The 20,871-nt window shown below is 49.6% G+C and overlaps 2 protein-coding genes across 5 annotated transcripts; one reads left to right on the top strand and one right to left on the bottom strand.

Annotated features, from left to right (window-relative positions):
- Nucleotides 1–431: 431 nt before the first annotated feature.
- On the bottom strand, nucleotides 432–7,243 carry sowahaa (sosondowah ankyrin repeat domain family member Aa). Of its 2 annotated transcripts, none has more exons than XM_029847985.1 (2): nucleotides 7,164–7,243; nucleotides 432–2,978 (listed from the first exon to the last, which is right to left on the bottom strand). In XM_029847985.1, exon 2 carries the CDS (start codon nucleotides 2,897–2,899, stop codon nucleotides 1,547–1,549), a length of 1,353 nt encoding a protein of 450 aa, XP_029703845.1. In that variant the 5' UTR covers nucleotides 2,900–2,978; nucleotides 7,164–7,243; the 3' UTR covers nucleotides 432–1,546. The 2 variants fall into 2 exon arrangements, with proteins under 2 accessions (XP_029703845.1, XP_029703846.1); XM_029847986.1 differs by lacking the exon at nucleotides 7,164–7,243 and adding an exon at nucleotides 3,260–3,575.
- Nucleotides 3,879–20,827, top strand: septin8a (septin 8a). Of its 3 annotated transcripts, none has more exons than XM_029847981.1 (10): nucleotides 3,879–4,047; nucleotides 8,255–8,369; nucleotides 8,462–8,657; nucleotides 9,721–9,907; nucleotides 12,125–12,286; nucleotides 12,798–12,894; nucleotides 15,455–15,623; nucleotides 15,696–15,828; nucleotides 15,912–16,081; nucleotides 20,621–20,827. In XM_029847981.1, the coding sequence occupies exons 1-10, from the start codon at nucleotides 4,018–4,020 to the stop codon at nucleotides 20,787–20,789; spliced, it is 1,428 nt and encodes a 475-aa protein (XP_029703841.1). In that variant the 5' UTR covers nucleotides 3,879–4,017; the 3' UTR covers nucleotides 20,790–20,827. The 3 variants fall into 3 exon arrangements, with proteins under 3 accessions (XP_029703841.1, XP_029703843.1, XP_029703844.1); XM_029847983.1 differs by having other exon boundaries at nucleotides 4,018–4,047; nucleotides 20,624–20,827; XM_029847984.1 differs by lacking the exon at nucleotides 20,621–20,827 and adding an exon at nucleotides 17,275–18,268 and having other exon boundaries at nucleotides 4,018–4,047.
- The last annotated feature ends 44 nt before the right edge of the window (nucleotides 20,828–20,871 follow it).

Here is a 20,871-nt window from a genome sequence, read left to right on the forward strand (position 1 = left end):
TGAAATCGAAAGCCGTAAAATGCGCGAGTTGAGTTGAGCAGGAAGACTGTTTGCACGGTTTGGCTGCAGGTCGATGATTCAGTGATTGCTTGGATGAGTTGCCCCAGTGAGCGCAGCTCCCTGTGATCTTTGCACTCTCCTCCCACTGGAATTTTCAACACACCTTCATCATCTTTATGTCAATAACCAGCCTGCCAGAGCCTCGTTATCGAGCTGGAACAGCCAAACTGTATTTCCGATGCTATGATTTATCACCTGTACGGTAACTGCGTGTCCACATGCGTGTGTGCGTGTGCTCCAGTTATACCAGCATAAGCCCTGACACATGCATGGAATAAGTTTATGTGGGGTAAACATTCAACTGGTAGCTAATTATTATTTTCCGCTGCATTTCACGGCAGGCTTTAAAAAAAAAATCACAAAAGTAGTAATTATGGTTGAAATTCACATTTTAATGTTCAGAGATGAGAGATTGACACTGGAACGGATCCAGTAAGATCAGACAAAGCTAACAGACAAGTTCAGCCCAGTCCTGCGGTGAATAAGGTGTTTTTGGGAAATACTCAAGTCTGTTGTCATGACATCACCGCGTCTGCTGTGAAAAGGCGGCGCTCGCTGCCTCGGGGCAGCGCACAGGTCAGACGGTTCCATTCTTTGAGCTCCACTGGGCTAAATCACCTCTGCTCCAAACACAGAGCAACAAAGCTCCATTTCCAACCATCGGCTCTAAAAAGTACCAAAGATTCATATTGATCCATATTATCCACATAAATAACACTACAGTAAAGGTGTTCATTCTAATGCTAATTGTGGTTTTTAGCAGCAAGAAAATACGGGCTAATTCAACTTAAGCTACTTAAATATGCCAGGAATTACATAAAAATGCAACATTTGTTTAGGGGAAAAAAAGGCCAAATAGCAGTTTTAACAGAGGGGAATCAAGAGAGCAGCCTGGTATCTCCAGGCTCGGGGGTCTTGTTCTTGACCTCGTGACCTTTTGGCTCGCAGCAGCAGCAGCGTGCGGAGAGCAGCATTAGCTCGACAGGAGCCGGAGGCTCAGCGGTGAAGAATCATCCTGACGCAAAGACGACAGACGGCGCCAGCAGAGCCGACACAACACCAGAGGAGGACGGGGACGTCCCGAGGACGGGGCCCCGCGGTCCCTCCTCTGCCCACAATAAACTGTGACTGTTGGAAGGAAATATGGCAAATTCCAGTTTCCTGCGTTCTCCCATCTTTAGCTCACCGCCGCTCACGTGCGCGTGCGTGTAGTCAGTCGCTCCTCGTCAGCTGCGGATCATGCTGACTCACAGCTGTCTCAACAATCCGGCCGCCGGGTCCAGGGAAGTTCTGGCAGTCCAAGGCCTGAACTTTCCTCCACGGATGACGCACGCGCCCTTCAGCTAATAAACCACCGGAATCCAGTCAAATCGGGCGTTTCCTTATTGCAGGATGCTAAAGGCAGACATTTGCCTTTCATAATTCATCTGTCCAACAGTCAGGCACTAGCAATGGTCTCTCTCGGACTCGCCGATGCCCGGCGAGCTCACATGCGCGCGTCCGAGGCCGTCCTGTTTCTTATGACGGCGCCATCTTGCCGTTCCTCGCCGGACTCTTCGCAGAGGGAGGACAATCCTGTCCTCTGCTTGAGCTTCTTCTTCTGGCCCGCCACGTGGGGCTGGAAGAGGCGGCCTATTGAATGCCGGCCCCTGGCGGGATCCGGCTCCTCCCGCTCGCTCTGGACCATCTCCGGAGGCGGCGGAGCTTTGGGTTTGACCAGCATCTCTCTCACGCTCTCAGAAGCTCCCGGCCTCAGGTAGTGGTGGGGCCTTTTCCCGCAGTTGTCCCTGACGTTGGGGTCGGCGTCATACTCCCCCATCAGCATGGCCATGATGTACTCCTGGTTGTGCAGGGCGGCAATGTGCAGAGGGGTGTACCCGCCGTGGGTTTTGGTGTTAATGTCGATCTGGACTCCCCCCTTCTTGGCCAGATCAATGATCTTCACCAGCATGTCGCCGTTACCCCATTTGGCCGCCCAGTGCAGGGCGGTGAACCCCGACATGAAGTCCCTCTTCTCGGCCAGGTGGCTGTCTGTTAGCAACAGGCCGTAAACGTGCCCCCAGTGACCAGCCGCGCACCTGAGCATCCACTTGTGCTCTGGGTCCTCCAGGGGGACCGTGGAGGAGGAGGCCCTCACCTCTCTGAGCTCCTCCGGTGCCTTGTCGCCCCGCACCGCCCGCCTCAGCTGCGGCGAGCTGCAGCCGTGCTCCTTCAAACCACTCCTCCTCTCGCTCTGGGGGGAGGCCTGCAGTGACCCGTCAGGTGGATCCAGTGTCAGGTCCACTCTGGCCGGGACTCTCAGGGGAACCGGGACTCTCAGGGGAAGCGCGTACGGCTTGCTTTGGGGGGCGGCGCGCTCCCGACCTCCACACGCCTGTTGTATCTCAAAATTCTGCATCTTTTTCGTTCTAAAGCTGGAAAGTTTGCTCCTCCGCAGAGCCAGCTCCACAGGAGAGAGCAGCTCCGCGGGGCCCTCGCTGCTTGACTCCTCATCCGCCCCTGAACCAGATGACCCGCCCCCCGCCTCCTCCGCCCGCTCAGGTGGGCTCCGCGGCTCACCTGTCCGCCGGATCTCCCCGTGATCCGGCTCCTCCGCGGCCTGGACGCGCTTCAGCAAATGCTGGTAGACTTTCTTGAGGACGACATAGCGGACGCCGTCGATTTCTCTCACCGTGGCGACGCTGTTGACGAAGGTTTTGAAAAGTTCCCTGTTCCGCTGCTTCTCCGCGGGATCCACGCCGTCCAGCAGACCCCTGAAGTGACTCACTATTTCGGATTTCTTGACTTGGCCGCCCTCGTTTATGAGCCGAAACAGGACGGATTCCTGCGTCAAAGCCATCGTGAAATCTGTTGCGCTCCGTGTCCAGTCACACCTTTGTCCGGCCTGGATTCTCCTCTACCTGCGTCTTTCCGGGAAACTGCACACGTGGATAAAATTTGAATAATATATGCAGAAGAAAGGTGACGCCACAGACCGTTTGTAGACCGTCTATGAATTATGAATCGTGATTGGGCTAGTGCTCAATATTTGATCGCAATAATCGCTTGAGGGAGCAAGAAGGGTTTACAATGTGTCCCAAATGTTTCCGCTGTTGTTTTTTTGGAATTGTTTTTATTTGTTTAGACTGCGGGGGAAATACTCAGATAATTGGACAAGCATACATAAGCATTAGTGAATCAGGGTTGAGCCAGGTATTACTTTTAATGACCTCCCGGGAAAATGGCGTGCACTGCGGCGGCCGGCGTTATAACTGCCATCTCTCCTGCCGGAACACATATTTCTGCGGCATCTGTCGCTACGGACGTGCTTGTGACTCCTGTCCCGGCTTGCAGCGAGTGCAGCACGACATTCCTGGACTGGCTGGGAAATCCTGAGAGGTGGCCATGTTGGAACGTATGTCACGCCCAAAGCGCACGAATTTCAAGATAGTTCACGGCTTTCTCCAGGAAACAAGTTTCAAAGTTGGCCATTTCGCCAAGAGACCCATTTAAATCGCTTGGAAATCAGTCTATCCACTATAATCGACCGGGAACACTCAACCAATAAAGCAAACACACCTTAAACCTAAAATCTTCAAATGAATACGCTCGTGTCCATACCGCGGCGCATGCGCACATCAAAACGCGTGTCTAAATACCTCTACTTTCCGGACTTTTTTTTTTTTTTAACGGTACTGTATAATTGAATTTAATTCACAAGACAAAATCTCACACAGTCTAACCAAAGTCGACCCGGAAAGATTAAAAAAACAATAGAATTAGGGGGCTTGGCGAAGGAGGAGCGGAGCGGCAGGGAACTATCTTGAGGCTGGAGGCAGGCGCCTCCGGAGCCAGCGGCTCTTGCGTCCGTCTCTTCCTGCTCTGTCAGTAGTTTAGCAGGCTAACACGGAGACGAGGGCTGCTCCCTTTCGCCTCTGCTCAGCCCGCTCAGCCCACCGACGCCGCACATTCCGCACCATGGCTGCCACGGACGTGGACGTATTTTCGGTAAGCGAAAGCGTTTCCGCGCTCGGCCGTTTAAACCGCGCGGAGGAGCCCGGCGGTGCTCGGTGAAAGTGTGTGCGTGTGCGGGCTGGAGCTGGAGCTGGAGCTGGAGCTGGAGCTAAGCCTCCCCCGCTTCGGTGTGGGGGCTCAGCCGTGATGGTGGAAGCGGTTTACCCGTCCAGAGGGGGACAGGAGCCGCACGTTTCCATTCAAGTGCTCACGTCTTAAATTAGGGGTGCGTGGCTGCTCGCACGTTAAGGTTGCCTGTCAAATTATTGGTAAACCCAGGCTTCACCGTGGGTAATGGGCAGATAAAACACCACGGACTTGGACATTGTTCATGCAGACTAACTGATACTGCACGGAAACACTTGGTTTCACAGTATTTTGCATTGCTGGTGCAACCTTGATGTGCAAGCAACAGCTTGTGGCTGCACAGGGTCGAGATTGGCCCCCAAAGCAGCCTCAAAATATCGTTTTAAACCACAATATTTCCCTGCACCTCATGGAGTCACAGAGTTGCTGCCAATGGCTGCTTCCTCCTCCTGTCACCCTCTGGTTTTGGGTTAGTTGAGACAAGTCCTGTCAGGTTGTCAATACATTGTGATGCAATACGGGTTGATGAAAACACCACTGGCACAACCTGAGACATGTCATCTTTCCTCAACATGGCGTGTGTGCAATGGAGAACACGCATTATGTGGGTTAAACAAATGCCCAGGATGGTGATTAAGTTTTTGGCAGATGCTCGGAGAGATCCCTGTAGTGGAGAATGGGACGGTAAGCAGCGCTGAGTTGCAGGGATAAAGGGATTAGGAACACCGTCTGGGCCACTCCCACCACTTAATGGTGCTCCACACGGCTGTGAGGAATGGAAAGGATCCAAAAACCTGAGCACCGGTTGTGCACAGCTGGCTCCTACAACGGTGGGAAGGCGTCGAAGATGCTGCCGACGTTGCGCTTTTTGCCAAATGCCAATTTTGGGATAGTCTACAGATTTAAGGAGGAAACCAGAAAGGGGGGGTTATTGAACCTGGCGAGCGCACCCACACGCAGTCCTGGTAGGTTCCTGCCCCAATTTAGGAAGCACGTGAGACCATATTGAACAAACTCTTCGTTTGTGGAAAGGACACATGGTTAATTACAGGCGGCTATTGATGGGGATGTGTTGGTGGTGGCCCTGTTGGCCCACTTTTGCTCCCAGCGGAGGTCCGGGTTACCTTTCCAGGATGGGGCGAGGTAAAGCAATCAGTGGGAGCGACTATTGATCTGTTATCGCCACTCTCTGACTGCATCGGTGGTGTGTGTAGCAGAATGTGGTTCACTCAATCAGTTATGTAATGAAACAAGCCAGCTTGGACCATGTTTACTGACCTTGAAGACCGCTGTGTCTTCAGTCCAACCTGCCTCTGGCAACAGAAAGAGCTGAAAAGGCCTTCCGGGCCACATGTAGATACATTTTTCGACTTGTAGACATTTACAAGGGTATAATAGTTCTGCCGGCGCCTCGCTCTAAAGCCCGTAGTTCCTTTTTGTCAGAGTTCATCTGTATTTCACCGACTGCGATTTGTCACTTAGAGTGTTAAAAGAAATGGACACGGCACGGCGCTCGGGGCTCGAGCCTTGTCAGGCGCGGCGTTGCAGACGAGTAACGACAGCCCGGCTGCAGCATCGCTGGTGAGGAGTCGATTTCTATCTATAGAATCCATCATTTCTGAATTACTGTGGATTCTGATGCTCTCCAACATGGCTGGAGGCCGAGAACGCCGCTGCAAACGGCAGCAGGCGCAAATTGTGTCAGTGGTCTATTTAAAAAAAAAAATATATATATATATATAATTTGTTGAAATGACCGAGCTAAAAACAGAAATTACACAGGTTTTTAAGCCTTAATGATCCTTTGGACTCAAAAAGTGCATCTTTGGCTTTCCCTCAGGCTGAAACGCTGGTCTTTATTCCAAATTTCTTCCATTTTGCCGATGTCCAACTTTACAAAGTGGCGACACTGGTAACGTGAACATGCTGTACATGCACGGCCTCATTAATTGGTTCACGTGTCCTTCCTCTAAGTCTGACTCATATTTGTCTTTCCTGCCCGACACGTCCGTGCGGTGACATACATGTGACACCAAAGGGAGAGAATTTGATGAGTTATAAAAAAAAAAAGAGGAAATACCAGTTATTTTTTATCCCCCCTCCCCCATTTGACGAGATCAAAATCTTAACTGTCATATTTTCACCATGACGGCGGAGAGGAGAGGAGAGGAGAGGAGAGGAGAGGAGAGGAGAGGAGAGGAGAGGAGAGGCAAGAATGGAGCGTCAGACTTCAATAGCTGACTGGGAAACGAGGTCATAAATAACGTCTTGGGCCACAAATCAGAATATTTCTTTCCTTTTCCGTGTCGGGACGTTCTCGGGTCTTTGGGACGTGTTCCGCAAGGGGCGACAGAAAATTGTCATGTAATTGGGAAATCGTGTTAAAACATGAATTGAAACTAGATGATCGAATATGACCGCGGTGCGTTTGCTGTCCTTGTCAGGGCGCAACAGCTGTTGCCTTGGTGACGTAGCCAGACAACCACAGAAATGTAGCCGAGGACACGATACTCCACTTTGAAGCCATGCTTAATAAAAACCAAGATGGATCAGGACACCCTTCTGCGTACAGAGCACACCTACGCGTTTAAAGGCCTTGTCTGGTTGTATTTATACCACAAACGAGCTGCTGAGGTGGTCTGTCAGGTGGGCGGGGGGGCACTGAAGCAGACACCAACCACAAAAGAGGAGTCATCTGGGAACGGAGGCCAGCCCAGAGTGGAGAGAGGAACATTTTATCTCAGATCTCTAGTCGTGGCACATTTCTGCAGGTATGACTGTGCAGGGCGGATGGGCTGACAGGTATGTCAGCAATCCGCCGTCACGCTAACGAAACAAAGCTAAAGAAGGTGCCACACGTACAAGAGAAACGGAGTGGTTGCACCGACTACGTAAAGGGAAGCATAGCATTCTGAGCCGCACGCCATTGTGTCCCAAGAATCTGGCAGAATGCACATGGCTGACAGGAAAAGGGTGTTTGCATTAGCCTGCTCACAAATGCGCAGCGTCATGAATTAGCTTACGTGGTTTGCGGCTCATTTCCGAGCCACCTGGGGGCCCCCGTTTCCTGTTGGCTTGGTGATACAGTGGCCTGGGAACGTTGGCGTTTCCTCAGCCTGGGACGCTTCACCAGAAGCTTTTCATTCCTGTCGGGCCAGCTGGATCCCCGAGGATCTCCGGGTTATTCCGACTGTATGAATAAATACGTCTGCCATTCTACATATCTTACTACGTATAGAGTTGAATTGCCTGATAACAGGCGCCTGTAGGGCCACACGTGATGCTATGAGGACTGAGAGGTGAAGCAGAATAAAGGAAAATATAAGTACTTTAATCACAAGCCGGGAATCCAGACCCTCTCTGAGCACCCCAGTACTGTCCCAAGTCTGTCCCAAGGCTCCAGCAGGTGTATCCACCCTCGGCGTCCACGGTAACGCCGCGGGGTTCATCACGCATCGCCACTCGCATCTTCTTTGACTTTTAGCGGACGTTATCCCGGCGTCGTTAGTGTCAGCAGCGAGAACATCGGCGACCCTGTCAGGAGCTTTGGAGCAGAAACATCCCAGTATATCTGGTGAATCGTAGCGTGCCGAGGCCGGACGCCGCCGCCTTCGGCTTGGCTGCGCTTGGTTTACATTCAGCTGAGCGTAGCTCTGCTCTCAGGCTGCTCACGTGCGGTGACATCAGCTTTCAAGTATGCGCTCCGTCGTGGTTGAGCCAGACGAGCTCGGGTGGCCCCCGTTCGTCTCAAGGTGCCGCCCGGACGGCTCCTATCAGCCCCCTCCGTGTCCACCGTTTCGACTGACATGGCGTTTACGGAATCACCAAACAGGACAGCGTCCACCGGCTGGACAGTAGCTGTGATGATCTCGTGATTTATTGCCTTGAATCACTCATCGCCGAACCCATCGCCGCTAAGATAACAGCATGCTAATTGATCGGCTTGCTAATTCTGAAGGAATGCTTAGGAATGCGCCGCTTAAACGTCTGCAGAATGTTCCATGAGCACACTTCATTTCCATAGGAATGTGAGGCTTCAGCCACCAGCTTTACCTACTGCTGACTAATGTCTTCCCCATGTGTGTTTGTGCGCGCGCTCGTGTTTTCTGGGCAGAATGAAGAGAAGCGAAGCCTGTCTCTGGGCGGACATGTTGGATTCGACAGCCTCCCCGACCAGCTGGTCAGCAAATCGGTCACCCAGGGATTCTGTTTTAACATCCTCTGTGTAGGTGAGTGTCAAGAACGTCAGTGCGGGATTTTTTTTAAATCCAAACGGTCGGATTATCACGACCCTCCCCTCCTCCTTTCATACCGTCCGCAGGTGAAACCGGCATCGGCAAGTCGACGTTAATGAACACGCTCTTCAACACCATGTTCGAGAACGAAGAGGCCAGCCATTACCAGAACGGCGTGTATCTGCGGCCGCGCACCTACGACCTCCAGGAGAGCAACGTGCAGCTCAAACTGACCGTGGTGGACACGGTGGGCTTCGGGGATCAGATCAACAAGGAGGACAGGTGAGGCCGATGGAGGAGAAAACCCTCCCCCCCCCAGTTTCAACCCTCGCTTGTGTTTGCAAAACGAGCGCCGAAGTCTCGCTTCTTTTCAGCTTCAAATGAAAGAAACAGACGCCGGCGAAGCGTCAGGTTTTCCTTGACATTTCGGTTCTCTGTGTAAAATGGAAATGATCGGAGGTGGGACGGACTGGAGGGGAAATGGTTGATCTGTGGACCAGAGTGTTGTTGTTGTGACCCAGCCAGAGAGCCGCACTCTCACGCCCTCTGATAGCGACTCAACCCCCCCCCCCGTCAGCAGCATAACCCAACACGGCTGGACCGCCAGCCAGCAGACATTAAACGCACACCGAGGGCTCTGGAAGAGGTCAGAGGCTGTGAATTCCACAAAGATTGAAGATGGATGTGAAGGGAGAAGACGGAGAAGTTGCGTTTCCTCTGAATGATGCCTCGTTCTGGGTCACAGTTGAGTTATGTTGGGAGTTCATACGAGGACCTGCTAAAGTATTTAACCAGGAAGCTGTTGCAGAGCTGCCCCTCATAAAGCAGAATCGACCCGTCAGGTTCCCACTGAACGACAGTATTGGACATTTTCACTGTGTTTTTGGGTCCTTGTTTTATTACGTAAAGGTGTCAAAGTGTGTTTTCTCTTCCAACGGTAACAATGGGTGCTTTTATTGTAGCTTCCCCTCCTTTAAACAACCGGGGCCCCTGCAGATCTGTCAGCAGGTATTTGTTCCCACCACGTGACGGGTGTGTGTGTGTGTGTGTGTGTGTGTGTGTGTGTGTGTGTGTGTGTGTGTGTGTGTGTGTGTGTGTGTGTGTGTGTGTGTGTGTGTGTGTGGTTCAGAAAGCACAGCATGGGGGTTTGTGCAGGAGCCAGAGGTGATCGATCAGGTTTCAATAACCTGATCGATCACAGGTGTGTGGCACACACGCTGCCTCGGAGAGACGTTCCAACGTGGCACAGATGCAGTTAATGAAACGAATAGTGCAAACTAAATGAATCCGGGCCGCCCGGAGCGAAGACAGATGTGACAGATGTTCTCTTTGCCTGTATCCACAGCTACAAACCCATTGTGGACTACATCGACACGCAGTTTGAGAACTACCTGCAGGAGGAGCTGAAGATCAAGCGTTCGCTCTTCAACTACCACGACACCAGGATCCACATCTGCCTGTATTTCATCTCCCCGACGGGACATTCCCTCAAGTCCCTGGACCTCGTCACCATGAAGAAGCTGGACAGCAAGGTAGGCCGCGCTGACGCACATCTGCATAGGCACAGAGCTGTCTTCCCCCCTCCGGTGGTGTGGATTTGACACCTGAGGATACCTGACTCCCCCCCCCCCCCCCCACATCCTTCCCTGGTTTGGGATTCTCAGGGTCCCACATGAATGGAGTGAAAGAATGTTGCATTGAGGGAACGCGCTCCTATTTCAACATATAGGGTTTCCAGGGACGTTCCCATGCTGCTCTCTGTCCTTCTTGCTTTAGGGTTTGAACGTTAACGGCCCAGTTTCAGGGAGGGGGGGGGGGGGATCCACAGTATTCACATAGATCTGAACTTATTCCCATTTATCCCGTTTGTAGTCGATGGATGTGCTCGTCAATACACACACTGACGGCGACATTCAGAACCACATTGATTTGGGTCACTACTGCTCTCATTCACTGGGTCGGTGTTTTGCCATTTGCCAATCAAAGTTGTTGGAATATCAGCGTAAGATACTTGACGTGCTCAACCTGTGCGCACAAATTGGCAGTGAAACTGAAAGTGGTTCTTCGTTTTTGGGGTGTTGTCTGAGGTCACCTGAGCTCATAAAATCATTCGTAGAGCTAAAAATCTCTCCTCCGTCTGATTTTTAATGTGGTTCATTGCGTCTGGGAGAACCTGCATGGAGAAGAATTGACCCTGTGGCAGATTTAGCCGCGTCCATGATGCAGTTTTGGGTGCAGAATGAAACAGACGGTCAGCTTGTGATCAAAGCAGGCTGGCGTCCCTCTTCCAGCCGTCGCCGCCCTGCTGCCAAGTGTGTCCTACAACCGTCGCTCTCGGGAGACGCTTGATCTTTCCGCATTACTAATAATAGTTATAGGTGAGGAAGCGCGCCGCTCACATGTAAGCAGGCATCTTCTTTCACATCACGCTAGTCGTTTCCTCTCTAGCGAGAGGGGGCGGAGCTCTAATCTGGGCCCCTCTTGCTGTGAAGGAGCCAACACACTGATCAGAAGTGAGCAGCCCACATGTACCAACTGCTTCCCGGATCTATCCAAACCATCAGGACGCCGCCTGCTCTGAAAGAGGCGCAGCATACCTGCGATAAAAATATCTTCCCTCTTTATTTATTTAGCGTGTGGACACGCGAGCCGGCGTGTTTGCAGCCCATCTACTCGGCTCTATATGCAGCTATGCGACGTGTTGTATGTGGAGGGACCGCTGTTTATCTTGTGGTCTCTTTGTAGAGAAATAGGCTGCAGGATGTTTTCGGCTGCTCCTCTCCGAGCTAACCAGCCTGTTTTTTGTAGCCGCAGCAGCGTTTCCCGCTGTGAATCTGGAATGTAAAGATACCCGAGCAGGGCCGTCCTGTGAGCGTATGGCCCTGTCACAGGGAAACCAGGGAAGCTGAGCAGAAGCAACTTTCAGTCTGCAGAGTTCACTCTGAAGGCCAGACAATGGTGTTTTTGTTCACCCCCCCCCCCCCCCCCCAGAGTGGGTTTAGCTTGTGGTGGCTGCAGGCAGGAAGAGAGATAAGAGACGGAGAGATATCTTTTGTTTTAAATAAGCGTGTTTACTGAATTGGAGTAGAAAATTACCTCAGTTATCTAATATTAGCATGGAGCTGAGTGGCATTTAAAATCTGTCATTTTCCATAAAAAACAAAAATGTTTACACCGTTTTTCCAGTGTTTTGACACTGATATTGATAATGCTAAAAGTGAAGTGTTTGATGTGTATTTGATTTAAGCCAAGTATCCCAGCTGGTGCTTCATCGTTAAAACAAACACAACTCTTTGGGAATGATCTGAGGTCAGCTGGGAAAACCCAGTTGCAGGAGGGGAACGAACACATGATGGGACACTCCTGCCTGCTTCCCTGACCACGCACGTCTGTCGTCGGCTCTGGATAATTAATAATGGCTCCGTGGGAGCTCGATAGTGTCTGAGTTTTGATTCGCACTGTGGAACAGATAAAGGAGTCTCTGGGGACCTTCCTCATTATTTTAGAGTGGTTTTGGGCTGAGCCTCCTCCCGCATGTGTCCTGCCTTGTTTGCATTCATCATTTCTGTCTGACTGCTTTTTTAATATACATTAAAGCGCGTCCTGTGGGCTCCATCCACCACCTGCACCACTTTACGTGGCTTCATATCTTTAATTAGTCTCCAGTGTCGGTTTATCTTCCGCGTTTGAGCGATTCGGTTGTCCTTTTTGGGTCCGATTTACCTTCGCTTTTCTCGAACCCTCCGCAGGTCAACATCATCCCCATTATCGCCAAAGCGGACACGATCTCCAAGAGTGAGCTGCACAAGTTCAAAATCAAGATCATGAGCGAGCTGGTGAGCAACGGCGTGCAGATATACCAGTTCCCAACAGACGACGAAGCCGTCAGCGAGATCAACGCCTCCATGAACGTAAGACCGGGTTTTTGTCTGAGCGTGGCTTTTTTTTAATGATATCGCCAGGAACATAAAGCTGCTCTTGAGTAAAACTGAGCATTTACGCTGTTTCTAGCTGACGTGGTGATGACACAGCCTCACCTGTGTGCTAACACTCACCAGTGCTTGTGTTGTTTAGTCCTCCTACAGCATCCTCATCTATTCAGGGGCGGCTCCATCAGCGCCCACGCTCGCCGACTTGTTCCCCCGAGACAGCTGGTTTCGGCTCGCCGCTTCAGTTCTGCGGTCATGAATCGGAATGTTTTTCCCTCTCTGTCGCTGTCGAGGCGGCACGACGTGCTTGTTCTGACAGCATCCTACACGTTTCACTGAAAAGCTCACCGAGAACACGACTATCCCACTTTCTGGTGGGCTTCAGTTGTGTAATACCGACGCTTTTATCGGGAAAAGCAGGGAAAATGATTTCCTGGATAAGCTGGGACAGTGGCTGTTGTGACCTTTTGACCTTTCCCCCACTTGCTTTTAGGCCCATTTGCCATTTGCTGTGGTTGGAAGCTTAGAAGAGGTCAAAGTGGGGAACAAGACCGTGCGGGCCAGACAGTACCCCTGGGGGGTCGTGCAAGGTAAGGACCTTAGCCCTGAAGAGGTGATATTTTCATCTGCTCTTTCCCTGAAAGGTGTTTTAGAGATGCTGCTCCGTCTAATAATAGAGGTGGTTTAAAAAAAGTCAAAGATTATCTGAAGAAACGTTTGCCAGAAGGAACATGCCCGCCCGCGGAGGTGCACGTGCAGGAAAATGAGGAAATGATATAATCCGTTTACTTTAATCCAATCTTCATGACATCATGAGTGACTGGAGGCTGCTGTGTTTGTAGAACGAGTGGGGGGGGGGGGTTGAGAGGCCCTTTTTTTATCAGTATTCTCAGAATATTACTTTTTTTTTTTTTTAAATCGTCACTGAATTTAGAATTCGACAGCAGTGGCTGTTAATGAATCGTGTGTAAAATATGCAGCTCAGCCTGAGTCATCAGCATCAGTGTAAGAGCCGTTTCCTGCTGCCCCCCACCCCCCCCATTGACCCTGTTTAGATGAAGCCTCCCTCATTAATGTGGAGTGCCCCCCACTGTGCGTGTGTGTGTGTGTGTTTGATGTCACATCGACTGACGCTGCCTAATGAAGGCCGAGGGTTTAGACGTTTTTCTACATTGCCAGTGGGTTTTTCCTCACATATATTATTTTTTCCTCCCTTTCTCGACTGTGTGGATGTCAGCAGTGCACATGGAAACGTTCTTCATTGTTTTCCCACAGCTCGTTGCCCTGGTCCCTCAATGAGAACAAACATTTTGATTTGATTTATTAAGCTGGAGCTGATGGCAGCTACAAGCGCTCCCTTTTCTTCCTTCCTTCCCTCGGTTTCCTGCTCGTGTCCTCACCCTCTTTCCCGCTTTTTCTCTCTTTTTTTCCCTCCGTTCTCTGGCCACTTTCATTCCCCAACCCTCAGTGGGACAAACTGGGGTTATTTTTAAAGGCTGTAGTGTGTCTCCAGGGGACAGATTCCTTTCCCTTCATCAGTCATCACAAAGTCAACGGAAACGGACAGAATCACGACATTTATGCATTTTGAATGTATCGTAATAGAATTCCAGTTATTTCCTTACGGTAATATGAATATATATCTAGTTTGAGGTATATGTCTACCTTTTTAGGCCAGCTGATATCTATGTGTGACACAAATCCACTCTCGAAGAGTGAATTTGGCTTCCTTGCTGACTGAACGCTCATTACTCATGATGGACAGTATCTGAAGAACAGCGGAGGACAGAAGTTTGAGTGTTCTGCTGCTCTCGGGTGGCTGAAGGAACGGCCTCTGTTAGTGGAAACAGCCTGCAGATGCCAGATGTCATATAGATCGGTTATGTTAACCTCTCCGAGAGCCATGGGAAACTCGCCTGGACCGGACAGAAGACGGGGGGGGGGACTGTGCGCTGATAAAAAAGGGGAATTATGCGTGAATGCTCCCTGCGGGTGCTGATCCTCTCTTGCCTCCAGACTTCTGCGGCATGTTGCAGACAGACGCCTGCCGCTTCTCGCCACGGCCACAGTTTGTTCAACTGTCCACACACGGGTTGTGTGTTTGTGCCGCGTGAACGTGGACGCTGTTCATCGCGGCCGTCACCGTTTGTTGCTGTTGGGCCCCAGACGTATTAGCGCGGCCTTGAGATATTTCACACGCCGCTTTTTTTTTTCTCCCCGGCAGTTATGATGGCTACTTTAGCTGGAGAGGCACGGTTACCTGCTGTAACACTTCATTATTAATGTAACGCACGACCTTCACGTCAGAGCCTTGACCTGATGTCTGGAGGCCGAGATGACTGCAGAACTGGCTCTCTGTCAGCCCTCAGTGGGGGGCCTGCAGAAGGCTGCCCGGTGTTCTAGCTCGGATCACAAATCATAGCACCATTTTACCTCTTTTGAATATATTTTTGGCTCCATTCTGATCCCTCGACTTCCGACGACTTTGACGTTATACTGCGGTTCCTCATCGCGCTGCTCTCCCGTGACGCTCCAGAGAAGCTAAATGCCACATTAATTAGTCCTCTCTAGCATCATTACTGCTGTGTTTGCACCCTCGAAGCTCACAGCTTGTAGCCATATTTAAACATTAGTGTATATATCCCCGTCCCCACCGGCGCTACCCCGGGGTTAATGGAACCACCCGTCCGTCCTGGCACGAGCCCCCGCCAAGAACGCTAGCAGCATCTTTCCTCATTTGATGCAGCAGTAACGTAGGCGAGCCCTCTTCCGCTGTGGGGACGGCGACATTTGCTGCCTTTTCCCCATCGTTTATTCATTTGCCTGTGAAAGTCACTCTGCTTTTAAAGCCACAGTTTATATGACAGTTTCTATCAAGTCACTGGCTGCCAACTGTAATTTGTCTTCAGTCTTTTCGGCAGACGGCTTGACATTTCCTGCCCAGACACGGTGATTTCCCGCATTTTGAGAGTGGAGAGGATATGAGGTTAAGAGGGCAACAGATGGGGTGTTGGAATAAACTGCAAGTGGTGGGAAGAAAATGGGCTGTCACAGGATAAAAGAGGCATAAACCAACTTAAAATCTGGCTTTGCAACAACAAAGACGAGACCAGCGTCTCCCGCCGCTGATCCTCCGCTCTTCCCCTTCAGTGGAGAACGAGACCCACTGCGACTTCGTCAAACTCCGAGAGATGCTGCTCAGGGTGAACATGGAGGATCTAAGGGAGCAGACCCACGCCCGCCACTACGAGCTGTACCGACGCTGCAAGCTGGAGGAGATGGGCTTCAAGGATACAGACCCCGACACCGAGCCCTTCAGGTACAGAGCGAGCAGGGGCACGTACGCAGAACGCTGATCCCCTCCCCACGTTCTGACCTTTCTCCCTTCCAGCCTTCAGGAGACGTACGAGGCCAAGAGGAAAGAATTCTTGGCGGACCTCCAGCGCAAAGAAGAAGAAATGCGACAAATGTTCGTGAACAAAGTGAAAGAGACGGAAGCGGAGCTGAAGGAGAAGGAGAGAGAGGTCAGTCTCGAGTCCCGCGTCCTCCTTTGAAACCGCGTGTTCCCCCCTTTTCTAACCGCCGTCTCGGGCTTCCGCTGTCGCAGCTGCACGAAAAGTTCGAGCAGCTGAAGCGCATGCACCAGGAGGAGAAGAGGAAGGTGGAGGAGAAGCGCAGAGACCTGGAGGAGGAGATGAACACCTTCAACAGGAAGAAGGCAGCCGTGGAGACGCTCTCCCTCTCTCAGCCCCTGAAGAAGGACAAGGACAAGAAAAAGTAAGACAGTCCCTCACTTCCTCTTTCCTAGACTCACTGCTCCTCCCCTGCTTCTCTAATCCTGTTAAAACCTTCTAATTGGTGTCTTAATATGCTTTTTCCTCCTTTGACCTTCTGCTATGCTGGGTCACGTCAAACTAACGGCACTCTGCAGTTGTCTCATCTCCAGCACACAAGAATTTGAACTGCTAGACATGCCTGGCACGTATTAAGGAAACGTCCTCCCCCTTTTGTCCGGCCCACACGCTCCGCACTTCCTGTCCTTTCACTCTTTCCTTCAGCATCGCTCTGATTTTTCAGGGAGGAGCCGCCGAGCTCACTGTCAGCAGAGGATACAGAGCCCAGATCGCACAGGGGGAAAAAGCTGCTCCACCACAATGATATAAAATGCAGACTAGTACCTGTCATCTTGGATATTTCACAGAACTGTTGACATTGCAGAACAGAACAGTATTTCTGGAAATTTTTAACCTGCCAGGCAGCTGTTTGGTCCATCGGTTTCCAGAGAGAGGCTCTAGTAGATCTGTCACTCGGTAAACATAATGTCACATTTACTAAACACGCTTTAGCTCGTAGTTTCCAGGAGGATCAAAGTCTTCTGAGTGTGCATTCATATTTGGCTGTTTATAAAACCACAGCGGACGCTATGTAGCCCTCGATTAGCATCATTACGTGCTGACAACCTGACACCAGCTGGGAAAGGACTAATTACTCAGAATCTGCTCAGTACCCAAATATCTGCAGTTCTAATTAAACTGGATGGTTAATTGGAGGTCTCACTGATTGATTCAGGTGATCTGGACATCACCTATGAACATGTGAGGCTGAAGGCCGTCAGGTTAGGTCAGCTTTGGAAAATGAGCTGTGGTGACAATAAAAGCGCAGCAGTTGGATTCGTTGTAGGCCGAGTGGCTCCATCTAGTGGCCGTTCTTATAATGTGCGTCTCTAATGATTAATTAGAGTCTAATCTATAATTTACCCTGCATTGTGATTAGTTTAAATCTAACATTTTTTAAAAAAGGACAAGGAGTTCTGATTAGCTTATGCTCACCTTTGCTCACTAACAATCACCGGTGCAGCCTCTTCACTTCACCCCTCTTGCTTTAGAATCATGATTTATTGTCGTTGCAGTATCTCCAGAGTTGTTTATTTAATGTACTCATTTTTTATTGTGACTTTTTTTTTGTTTCAGTTAATTTATGGGCGCTCTGCCCCCTCCCACACAAGAGCATGGATGTGTCCTCCATCACCATAACATCAACCACACCCATTTATTGGTTTGTCTGTTTACCCTTTGTTGTTGTTGTCGACATTCCACCTTCACACTGAGCACACGGACCAAAGACACTGAGGATGAGGATGATGATGAAGCCACAGGGGAGAAATACAGAGTGAAAGCTGGTGAGAAATTAAGAAATCGTAAAACTTGACTTCCCAGCGGTGGCCGTCTCATTTATTCAGGATTTTTTTTTCTTTTTTGTTGGGACACTTTATAAAAATATATATAAAATTTTGCATTTTTAAAAAATGTTGTGGTTAAAATCTGTTTGTTTTAAGTTTGCCAACTCTCCAAACCAAAATAAGACCATCGATCCATTCAAAGCTTGCGGGTACTACAGTTTAACACAATGGGCAAGTGATTTCAGCCACTCAGTATGGTTTTTTTTGTTTTTTAATATTTAGGGTTTGTTTGATTTTTAAGACATTTCAATGACAAATTGAAGTCCATGAAATCTCAAACCTTTTAGATTTTCCTTTGAAATGTTGCCCATTGTGCTGTTTGTTTTGTTATGTGACTTTTGCGCATTTTATAATAAAAAAAACCTACTTAATAAATAACATTAGGTCAAGCAATAAAACTGAGTACCTGTATTTATCACTGCAGAGGTACTGACATGACTTAAAATAAATTTAAAAAATGCTATGTACTGGTGCTGTTTCATATTAACTTGATAAATATATGTGAATATTTTCCATACTTATCCAACTTTACTATGCAACTATGTACTAGTGATGAAAACAGTGTTGTAAGGGTATTATTAACCGTGAGCGATCGCCTTGGCGTCGCTCCGTGACAACATGAAGCCAGTTTGTGCTTTCAGGATTCAGGAAAACACACACGCCTCAGCCTGCTGTGGAGCAGCTGTAATCACTGTGGATAGAAATAAACGTAAACGTCTCCCTGCTATGGTTGCTTTATTACCGGTACACAGCCGTTGAGGAGGGGGGGGGGGGTCATGGATGGCTGGACAGTTGACCATGATTGTCGATTGCAGGGCTCAGCCGGCTGTCGGATGCATGGAAGCTGTTAGGTTTTATGTTGGTGTGTGAGGAAAATGTGAATCTCCTGCTTGAAATCATGTGGCTGTGAACACAGGAAGTCCTGGTGTTGGCCAGAACCTGCAGGGTTCTGGATCTCATCCAGCAGTGCAATCTGTTCAGTGTTTGTTCTGTCCCCAGCACACCAACAGAGTGGACGTACTGAAGCTCTGACGGCTTGTCCAGTGTGTTCTAAGCTGACTATTGTCTCAGTTATCTTGCTATTAGAAAACTCAAGAATCCAGAAGTTACATGATGACATGAGATGGTGTCAACACAAAAATTACACCTCCAGCAAGCTAAATGAAGTGTTCAGTAAATAGACTTGTGTTTAAATAGCAAATATTTGGACTTTAGAATCTTGCCTACATTACCCACAATGCAATCCACCATCTCGTAACCGGAAATGATATGAAAAAAACGAGCAACAATATAGAGAACAAAATGGCACGTTGAGCTTTGTAAAGTTGTAGCTTTTTATTTTGGTGTTTGACCATAAAGTAGATTTAGCTGCCTCAGTAAATGATTAAATATGGAAGAAAAAAAAACCAACCTTGGTACTGGTGTTGCTTCTGTTTGGACAGTTACCACTTCACATTAAAGATAATTCAGCAGCTCACAGCCAAAAGAATAAACATGCGGACCTAAATCCAGTTTAACTGAAATATTTACCCACCTTATCCAAGTTGGTTTTACAATTAAACTGGCACCTGGAACTAGTCACAAAACATGACTTTTATCCCAATTTGGAACCCAATAATACAACTATATTGACAATGATGCATTTTAAAAAGGAAAATCTCATGATGTGAAAACGAGTGAAGGTGCTCGTAAATGTTGCATAAAGTTACCAAAAAAAAAGAGTTGCAGCATTTAGTTAAAGCAAAGCTCATAAAACAGCTTCAGTAAATTATCAGTCAACACTTTACAGTGTTTAAAAGTTTAGTACAAATCAGGCTAAAGTAATAAAAAAGGTTGTAAAACAAAACTTTCACATATAAAAAAGGAAAATAAGCCCCAAAGTGCTACATGTGGCCTCAGCACCAGAATATCAAAACCAGGATCCACTTCCCCATTTCAAACTCTCAGATGGTTGGAAAAAAAGCATGAAATTATTAAGAAATGGGCCGAGAAGGGAGCAGACATTCAGTCGTACAGTCCCGCTTTTCTCACCTCTGCGGTTTCAGCTTCAGTGCAAAAAAAACAACCCGGTGAACGGCCCCTCACATGAAATGAGAGTTTACATGAAACAGGTAAAAAATAGGTTATTTGATGTAATAAAAACTAACACAGGGACTCATCAGTCTCACTTCACCTCCCCTGACAGCTTATGGAAGAGCGGGATCTGTTGGTTTCAGAGCATCGGGGGCAGAATTTCACCCTCGGCCGTGGCTGCTATTGGGCTCATATTTCATTTTTAAGAGGACTTTAAAGGAATCATATTCCTGTTTGGAAAAGTGCACGGACAAACAAGAGGAACATGATTCAGTGTTGCGAATCTCATTCTGACTACAGTAACGACGTTTGGAGTACTTGGCGCCCGATTTGGACGGGGTTAGTTAACAGCGGGGTGCAGCGGCGGACACGGCGATACGTTTTCCTGCAAACCTGCGTCCTCCTCTGTGACCTCCTCCCCATACAAACGCCCAAAACCGTCATAATACTCATCACAGTCCCCTTGCTCCTTGCTGCAACGCCCCCTCCTGGCCCGTCGGAGCTGCTGCAACGAGCTCCACTCACGCCCCTCGTCCAGGATCTGGGCGCCGTCCAAAATGTAGACGGCGTTGGCCGGCAGGGAGAACTCCAGACTGTGGAGGTACTCGTCCACCATCTCCTTGCAGTGGATGAACTCGCCGCTGTCGATCTGGAACAGCAGAACAACAAAAGGATGGATGAGGCGACCACGACAGAGCAACCTTAGGCTGAAAAGACACTTTTCACTCATGACACTGTGCTTTTGCTAATTCTGCAAAGTTCTTGATGCTTTTAGGACGTCTGTTGCGATGAACCCGTCAGAAACGGCCCGATTCCGCCAGTCTAGGCTGCCTGCGGTGCACCCGCGTAAAGAAAAGCCTCCTTTTGTTTTTAAAACGGATAAATTGATCAAATTTCAGGTATTGACCAATGACAAGGCGGGGCCACTGGGTCCAGGTAACCTCCGGCACCGCGCCCGTGGTGCCCTTTCCCCCGCCTGCCTCTCTTACCTGTGCTTTTTTCAGCAGGTCTGTGAAGACTGAGAACCAGTCTGGAATGAGCGCCTCCAGCTCCAAGGTGATGATGGCCAAGGCCAACGTGGAGCCTTTGAACTGCCAGAGTTGGTGGCAGGCCATACAGTGCTGCACCTGCCTGGTCCACAGCACCGCCTGGAAGCCCAGCGGCGTCTTCTGATGCCCCGGACCGGCGGGGAGCAAGCTGGGGCCCGTTGCACGGTCCCAGGCCACGCCTGCGCCGAGCTCGATGGACGAGATGA

The sequence above is a fragment of the Takifugu rubripes genome, chromosome 15 (genome assembly GCF_901000725.2).
Source record: "Takifugu rubripes chromosome 15, fTakRub1.2, whole genome shotgun sequence".
NCBI lineage: Eukaryota > Metazoa > Chordata > Actinopteri > Tetraodontiformes > Tetraodontidae > Takifugu > Takifugu rubripes.

What these genes read in the sequence shown, in the direction of transcription:
- sowahaa (XM_029847985.1), bottom strand. Translation starts at nt 2,899, where the DNA reads ATGGCTTTGACGCAGGAATCCGTCCTGTTTCGGCTCATAAACGAGGGC.
- septin8a (XM_029847981.1), top strand. Translation starts at nt 4,018, where the DNA reads ATGGCTGCCACGGACGTGGACGTATTTTCG. An exon ending in CAGATCAACAAGGAGGACAG is followed by an intron (nt 8,658 to 9,720) that starts GTGAGGCCGATG and finishes CTGTATCCACAG; the next exon opens with CTACAAACCCATTGTGGACT. An exon ending in CCCGACACCGAGCCCTTCAG is followed by an intron (nt 15,624 to 15,695) that starts GTACAGAGCGAG and finishes TCTCCCTTCCAG; the next exon opens with CCTTCAGGAGACGTACGAGG.